General features: G+C 45.5%; 1 protein-coding gene across 5 annotated transcripts; it reads right to left on the reverse strand.

Annotated features, from left to right (window-relative positions):
• Nucleotides 1-282: 282 nt before the first annotated feature.
• Nucleotides 283-7,371, reverse strand: CTSV (cathepsin V). 5 transcript variants are annotated; one of them, XM_055350014.1, is made up of 8 exons: nucleotides 7,239-7,371; nucleotides 5,566-5,701; nucleotides 5,127-5,249; nucleotides 4,886-5,032; nucleotides 4,153-4,377; nucleotides 3,158-3,323; nucleotides 2,352-2,469; nucleotides 283-676 (listed from the first exon to the last, which is right to left on the reverse strand). In XM_055350014.1, the coding sequence occupies exons 2-8, from the start codon at nucleotides 5,689-5,691 to the stop codon at nucleotides 577-579; spliced, it is 1,005 nt and encodes a 334-aa protein (XP_055205989.1). In that variant the 5' UTR covers nucleotides 5,692-5,701; nucleotides 7,239-7,371; the 3' UTR covers nucleotides 283-576. The 5 variants fall into 5 exon arrangements, with proteins under 5 accessions (XP_055205989.1, XP_004048364.1, XP_055205987.1 ...); XM_004048316.4 differs by lacking the exon at nucleotides 7,239-7,371 and adding an exon at nucleotides 6,717-6,961; XM_055350012.1 differs by lacking the exon at nucleotides 7,239-7,371 and adding an exon at nucleotides 6,732-6,824.
• Nucleotides 7,372-8,601: the final 1,230 nt, after the last annotated feature.

Consider the following 8,601-nt stretch of genomic DNA (forward strand, 5'->3'; position numbering starts at 1 on the left):
CTTGGTGACAGAGTGAGAGAGACTCCGTCTCATAAAAAAAAAAAATTTAAGTTTGTCCTTCCAAATTGTTTATCAAATTTTGGTAGATTCAGGAGTTGGGTTACACACAGTAACTGGGCAGCTGATATAAAGTCTGTATTTTTATAACTAGAAGAGCCAGGAAGCCAGCTTTCTGCTAGCATCTTTCTCCTAACATACCATTGGCACATGAAGTTATTATTTCAGAGCTTAATTATATTTCCTGACTACACAAAAAGCCAATGCATTAAAAAAAGGCCCACCTTTATATACGAATTAAAATTTATTTCAAACTGTTTTGTACATCTTTTTAAAAAATGAAAATTCAAAAGTCTTAGAATTAAGCAATGAGTCTTTGATATCATAAAGCTGTGTATAACAATAATTAAAGTAGTGGTAACATTTTACCCTTGTAAAAATGTCACAGAATTAAAATCTCAACTTGGATCCTCAATGATTCAAGTGGTTTATCTTACACAATAAGCGTTTGGTCAGTTTCAAGATAAAATTTCCCCAGACATGCTGTCCTTAAGTCCTTCCTCCTCACCATCCATCAGCTCACACATTGGGGTAGCTGGCTGCTGTGGCGATTCCACAGTGGTTGTTCTTGTCTTTGGCTATTTTTACATAGCCATTCGAGCCCCATTCTGGACCCCAGCTGAAAGAGGAGCAGGTTTTCCATTTTATACAAGGAATCAAGGGAAAATTGGCTCCATTAATAATAATAGCTAATACTTAAACAGTGCTTCCCATGTGTCAGGCACTATTCTAAGTGCTGTTAATATCCATTTATAAATGTCCTGAGGCTGGGCACAGTGGCTCACGCCTGCAATCCCAGCACTTTGGGAGGCCGAGGTGGGCAGATCACTTGAGGTCAGGAGTTTGAGACCAGCTTGGCCAATCTGGTGAAACCTCGTCTCTATTAAAAATACAAAAATTGGCCAGGCACGGTGCATGCCTGTAATCCCAGCACTTTGGGAGGCTGAGGCGGGTGGATCACCTGAGGTTTCAGGAGTTTGAGACCAGCTTGACCAACATGGTGAAACCCTGCCTCTACTAAATTAAAAAAAAAAAAAAAAAATTAACCGGGCATGTAATCCCAGCTACTTGGGAGGCTGAGGCAGGAGAATCATCACTTGAACCCAGGAGGCAGAGGTTCCAGTGAGCCAAGATTGCACCACTGCACTTCAGCCTGGGCAAGAAGAGCAAAACTCCATCTCAAAAGAAAAAAACAAACAAAAAAACCCCCATAAAAATTAGCCAGGCGTGGTGGCGCATGCCTGTAGTCCCAGCTACTTGGGAGGCTGAGGCAGGAGAATCACTTGAACCTGAGAGGTGGAGGCTGCAGTGAGCTGAGATTGCACCACTGCACTCTTGCCTGAGTGACAGAGCAAGACTCCATCTCAGAATAAAATAAAACTGGCTGGGCACGGTGGCTCATGTCTGTAATACCAGTGCTTTGGGAGGCCAAGGCAGGCGGATCACATGAGGTCAGTTCGACAGCAGCCTGGCGTACATGGTGAAACACCGTCTCTACTAAAAAATACAAAAAAAATTAGCTGGGTATGGTAGCACATCCCTGTAGTCCCAGCTACTTGGGAGGCTGAGGCAGGAGAATCACTTGAACTCAGGAGGCGGAGGTTGCAGTGAGCTGAGATCGTGCCACTGCACTCCAGCCTGGGTGACAGAGTGAGACTCTGTCTCAAAAAATAAATAAATGAATGAATGAATGAACATATTGATTCTTGTGGGTCCTTAACTATTTAAGATACTGAGGCAGAACTGGAATTCCACTGTAGCAGTCTGTCCCCACATACTACCTTATGTCACATCTCAATTAAAGAATGCTAATTGTGAGAAAATAGATTCTGACAACCTTCAAAGCCTGAGAGCTGGGGAGTGAAATTCGATGACAGGGCATCCAATGACAATAGAAGGATGCACACAGACCACTGGACTCCCGGATGATCTTTCAGACTTAACAAAGAACCAGCAGAGGCAGATGTTTCTGCTTACTGTTCCTTGTTGAAAAATTAGACAGAAAAAAGCAATCAGCTCTCAAACCTACAGGTCCACAGTCCTTTGTCTGAAACCCTTGAGGCCTAATGTGTTTCAGAATTTAAAAATTTTCAAAACTTAGTAATAAAATATTACAAATACATAGCAATAACTCCAAAAAGCTTGGTATGGAATCTTATAATCAAACATTAATATTTCTGCGTTCACTCTAAGTAGAAGAAAGACTTTCGGAATTTTGAAATTGAGCTTTTGTGAACTTGTATCCAAATACTGATTTGGAACAAAAATTCCCTTTTCAGTTTTGAGTTTTATACCTGTTTTTGACGAGCCAATACTTGCTGTTATTCGAATTTGCTCCTTCAAAGCCGTAGCCAACCACCAGAACACCATGATCCAGGTTTTTGCTGCTGCAGTCTGGTTCAAAATAAATGCCTGGGAGAGTAAAATCAATACTGGGGTGAGAAGCTCCAAGTGACATGTGACAGTAACCCACCCTACCACCCTCCATAAGGGAGGCATCTCTAAATTCAGTAAAATGTCATAAACAAATGCCAAATAAGGACCCAAACAATATTGGCCGGAAAACAGTAATGGCTGATAAAGGAAAAAAGTCAACCTCAACTCACTAGAAATAAACTAACTTCAACTAAGTTCAAGATATTTTCTACCTAAAAAAAAGAAAATCCAAAAGATAAAACCTATTGTTTACAGCTAAGGTGATTTAGATACTTATCTCTGAGCCCAAACACCAATTCGCATAATCCCTTTCTATTCCTAGGATGTCAGTCTAAAATAGCACCAAAATAAACAAACAAAAACTTGAAGGGGATTCTTCACAGTCCTAATTACAGTAGTAAAAAACTTTGAGAAAAAAAGTCCCAACAACTGGAAAATAGTTTGGAAAATTAGGTTGTCTCTATACAATTACATAGCCATTTAAAAATATTTACGAGAAGTTTAACATAACTAAGTATTTTCTCATGTCAAATGCAAACATCACTATGTTAAATGCTCACTCTCAAAATACTACATTCCTGCAAAGCAGGATGTCATATCCAAGAATCAATCACGGTGATGCTTCCCAATTCTGCCTAAGTTTCTATAATAAAATGACACTTACCTGATTTGTAGAACTGGAAGGACGAATGGCCTGCATCCACAGCAACGGAGATGGGCCCCACAGTTGCGACTGCTTTCATCAGGGCCTTCTCCTTTCCAGGTGCGACCACTGTGAAGCCAGTGTCATTAGCAACAGAATTCTCAGGTCTGTACTTACAGATTTCATCCTTTTAAAGTTAAAGGGGGAGAGACTTGATCACTACCATCTACCTCCTGGGGAACATTAGTTCTAGAACCGAAACACTCAGCAATTTGCAACCTAGGATTTCCAATCAACACCCTTATAAATGGTCCCATGAAATAAAATGCTATTCGTTGATTTGAAAATGAAAAATTAGTTGACATTTCTTCAATGAGAACCCCTAGGTCAATCTGTCCATAAAAAATTTTTCACAATGGATAAAGTTCTATTATATGTAGAATGGTTTGCTTATTCTCCATGCTATGTAAAAGCAAGAACAGCTGTGTGTTAACCATCTAATGTTACTTCTATGGTAACCATTAGCTGTTGACCATCTCACCAGAGAACTGTGCAAAGGCTAATAATTTTTTTTTTTTTTTTGAGATGGAGTCTCGCTCTGCCGCCCAGGCTGGAGTATAGTGGTGCGATCTTGGCTCACTGCAAGCTCCGCCTCCCGGGTTCACGTCATACTCCTGCCTCAGTCTCCTGAGTAGCTGGGACTACCGGCGCCCGCCACCAGGCCAGGCTAATTTTTTTGTATTTTTAGTAGAGACGGGGTTTCACTGTGTTAGCCAGGATTGTCTTGATCTCCTGACCTCGTGATCCGCCCGTCTCGGCCTCCCAAACTGCTGGGGTTACAGGTGATCCACCACGCCTGGCCAAAGGTTAATAATTTATAATGACAATACTCACGGTTTGCAGATGTAGATTCTACCATATAAAATGTGAATTCTGAAAAAAGTATCTGTTATCTCTGAAAGTGTTCCACTTTCCAAAAGCAGAGCACGAATGACAAGATAAGGAGCTCCATTTACCATTGCTACATATGGATAGGATTCCTCAGAGTCCAGGCCTCCGTTCTCCTTGACATACTGGAAGGCCCTAGCCATGAAGCCACCATTGCAGCCCTGATTGCCTTGAGGACGCGAACAGTCCACCAGATTCTGCTCGCTCAGTGAGACAAGTTTCCCAGTTTTCCGGAACATCTGTCCTTCAAGAGCACCAGTCGCACTAAAAGCCCAACAAGAACCACACTGTTTCTAAAAAGGGAGAAAAAAAAGCTGTCAATTTACAAGACCAATACAAATACAGTATCCCATAATTGAATTATCTGAATATTCTTTAAAAAAAAAAAAAAACAACCCATCGCCACACTTTGGGAGGCCGAGGCGGGCAGATCACTTGAGGAGAGGAGTTTGAAATCAGCCTGGCCAACATGGTGAAACCCTGTCGCTACTAAAAATACACAAAAATTAGCTGGGCATGGTGGTGAGCACTTGTAATCCCAGCTACTCGGGAGGTGGAGGCAGGAGAATCTCTTGAACCCAGGAGGCAGAGGTTGCAGTGAGACGAGATCACGCCATTGCAATCCAGCCTGGGCAACAAGAGCAAAACTCCGTCTCAAACAAGCAAACAAAAAAAAACACCAAAAACCAAAAATACAAAAAACCCATCACCATATGTTGTGCCACCATCTACCACAGCAATGACACCAATTCCTTCTTGGCTTTCCTGTGGAGACAGGGTCTGAATCTGACGCTGTCTCACCTGATTCTTCACTGGCGTCACGTAGCCTTTCTTTCTCCAATCCACAGATTTGGGAAGATCAAGAAACAGAGGCTCACGGAACACTTTCCCCTTCCTGAATTTCTGGTTTCGAAAGCAACCCATCATCTGCCTGAATTCTTCATTGGTCTTCAAGGAGAAGTAAATAAAATGTTAAAAGCAAGACTATTTTGGTGAAGAACTGAGAAGCAGCACAGAGTTCAGCAATCCTTGCCACACTCACCATGTCACCAAAAGCATTCATGGCCATTGTGAAGCCATGTTTCCCTTGGCTGTATTCCCCATTGTGCAGTTCAATCATTTTCATATTCTTTTCCCACACTGCTCTCCTCCATCCTTCTTCATTCTAGAGGCAAACATATAGCTGGTGGACTTTATGTCTACTTACCCAACCCATGTTCACCAAACCGATTTGCGGGCAGAAATGGAAGAGAAACCATGGCCAGGGATGGGTTGATACTTCTCTGGGAGCTATTCTCCAAGCCAAGACACAATGGAGATATATGCCCATATTGCACCTATAATGGGTGCTGTTAGGTTATTGCCTGGTAAGGTCTGGCGTCTAGAAGCTACTCTCTGTAGCTTCTACAGAAGCTATCAACTCCCAACAGCAAGGACCATTCTCTCCAGAGTCCCTCTGGACAGTTTCAGATGTTACCAACCGCGCCATATAATCTTCTGTGTGTTGCCTTCCACTGGTACCACTTTGTATCCAAATTTTGGTCAAATTTTGGAACAGCGGAGGCTATTCCCAAGCAAAAGGCAGCCAGGACGAGCGAAAGATTCATGTTTCAAAACCTAGAAAAAGAAATGAGTATCTGATTAGACCAATCCTAAAAAGCCATCTTACAGCCCCTGTGGAATAAAAATATTTCAATTATTCTCCCTAGCATTTCCCCAAGGACTGTGGAAGAGGCTGAAACAGGCCAAGTGGAGGTATTTGATGGGCCCACCAAAATGAAAAGCAGCCTGCAGAGTTGGAGGCGTTGAAACAGCATATGCGATAATTTAGGGTATGAGAAGGGTGTGAAAGATACCTGACGGGTGAGAAGCTTAAGGCAACAACTAGAAAACTAGGAAAGAGTTGGTCCAGGTTTTGCACCAATTGTACTGAGGTCATCCAGGCAAAACCTCACTAATGAAGACATACCATCCCAAGTAGATGCAAGCGGATCCCCAAGGAACACCACCTCACACCTTCTTGGCTGATACACAGCAGCAGATGAGCTATGTCTTCCAACCTCTCCTTTTGGAATAAAACCTTTCGGGAATCCCTTTCCAGGAGACACTGGGAAGGAGAGCGCCCACTATTCCCGCCGTCCCACACTTGGGTCTGTGCTACTCGCTCCCCTAAACCGGGGCAGGGTCACGAGGCCGCGCCGCTGGAAGCCAGGGGCCCCAGGGCCAGGGCCCGGACCGGGGCAGGCAGCTCCCGGAGCTCCGGGCGGGCCAGGACCGGGGCCGCACCGCCTGCTCTCGCCCTCTGCCCGCGCCGCCGCGCCCCGAGAATGTTTGCGGCGGCGCAGGGAGCGGGGGCTCCGCGGCCAGGCTGCGGGGATGAAGCCGCCCGGTCCGGTCCGGCTTCAGCCCACAGGATGACTGACCTGCCCCGCCCGGGCCCTCCCAGTGGTGCCGGCGCCTCCCTGGGGTCTCCAACCGCCCTCCCCCGTTCCCCACCTCGAGGCTGGCAGAGCTCCGGGCAGAAGCTCTCACTCCCAGGGGTCGCGCCCGCCTCCTCTCAGTGTCCCTAAAAGGGGGTTCCCTCCTCCAGTACCCCTTCGCCTTGTCCCTCGGTCTGGTCGGGGGCGCTCACCAGCAGCCGTCGCACCTGCGCAGGCGCCCCCAGCAAACAAGCCTCTCAGATTGCAGACGTCCGCGGTCCGGTGCAGGTTCGCCCGCCTCGGGATTTAAGTTTCCAGGCGGCCTTCCCCGCCCCCACCGCCTTCCCGCGCTGCGATTGGCTGTGCCGGCCACTGGGCGGGGCCCCGGGCGCTTAGAGCACGCGCGTGACGCAGCCGAGTCCCAACCCGTCTCAGGTCGGGGCGCGCCTACCTCAATAGACCCTGGCTGCAGGAAGCGGGGCCGGGCGCCAGGGGGCTGCGCGGAGGAGGGGGAGGCGCGTCCCTGAAGGGCTGAGATCTACTGACTATCCCGACTTACTGCGCTGAGCGGGTGGTTTACAGCGAGCTCTGTGTGGTATTTCAGTCCCTACTTTAACTTAGTCCTAGAGTTTTTGGTGAAAGTCTGCAGGGCCGGGAGTTCAGTGGCTCCTGTTTAGTCCACGGCAAAGGTGGGACGGAGTGGAAGAACGCACAGCCCCCGGCAGAAGCATTACCTTGCACTTAAGGGTGGGTGCATCAGGGCTTTAGAAGAATCTGGTAAGGAAAGGCACTCCCAAAACACGGGATAGATGGTCGAGACCGGACACCAGGAGGGACGGGACTAGCTGATAGGGTGTCCAGAGACCGCGGAGCGTTTTGTGGTGCGTCCTTCCCAGTCTGCTGCATTCAGGAATTCTTCTTTCTCCCATGTCTTTCAATACCAAAAAAAAAAAAAAAAAGAGTTACAGAAATATTTGGTTAATAAAAAAGAGAAAAGCGTTGAGAATGGTGAAATTGCTTTAAAAATTTTTCTTTTGTAGAGATGGAGTTTGGCTAAGTTTCCTTAGGCTGCTCTTGAATTCCTGGCCTCAAGCGATCCTCCCCTCTCAGCCTCCCAAAAGTGGTGGGATTACAGGCGTGAGCCACTACGCCCAGTCTGAGAGTGGTGGAAATTGCTTTTACTTACCTACTCTCTGCTTATGGGTTACAACGTCTCTTCCTCAGTATTCAAAGTGTGCTTCTTTTGAGATTTAATAAATTTACTTTAAAAATGTTTAATACCGGCCGGGCGCGGTGGCTTACACCTGTAATCCCAGCACTTTGGGAGGCCGAGGCGGGCGGATCACGAGGTCATGATATCGAGACCATCCTGGCCAACATGGTGAAACCCTGTCTCTACTAAAAATGCAAAAATTAGCCGGGCGTGGTGGCGGGCGCCTGTAGTCCCAGCTACTCAGGAGGCTGAGGCAGGAGAATTGCTTGAACCCGAGAGGCGGAGGTTGCAGTGCGCTGAGATCGTGCCACTGCACTCCAGCCTGGTGACAGAGCGAAATTCCGTCTCAAAAAATAAAAATAAAAATAAAAATATATAATATCAGGGTTGAGGTGATGTAGTTTGAGGAACTGCTCTTTATGGAGAAATATATGTAGCTAAAGATTTAAGGAAATCATTAATATTTCAGAAACGTTTCTAATTCTTTTTAAAGTTATATAAAAAACATCCATTATAAAAAATATGTTTTAGAAAATAAACGTCCCTTGTCCCCTCTCCATAACCCTTTTCTAGGCATATCTTTTTTTGTTTTCACAAAAATGAAGTTATAATGCATATTGATTAATACACTCTTAAAGATTAAATTGAATAATATCCACAGTTTTTACTTGTTAATTTGAAAATTTGTGAAATCAAGTTTAGCCTAAAGCTGCCTCCCCATGTGATTTAAGTTTGGCCTAAAGGTTTCTCTGTACATAGCGAATTGTAATCTAAATGGAGGTGTAAACAGACTGTAGCCTGCTCTTGTGCCTATCCCCGAATTTCTGTAAATCAAAGAGGTTCAGTTGTTCAAACCATGTTCAAATAAGGCAAACATGGAGCTG

The sequence above is a fragment of the Gorilla gorilla genome, chromosome 13 (assembly GCF_029281585.2).
Source record: "Gorilla gorilla gorilla isolate KB3781 chromosome 13, NHGRI_mGorGor1-v2.1_pri, whole genome shotgun sequence".
Taxonomy (NCBI): Eukaryota; Metazoa; Chordata; class Mammalia; order Primates; family Hominidae; genus Gorilla; species Gorilla gorilla.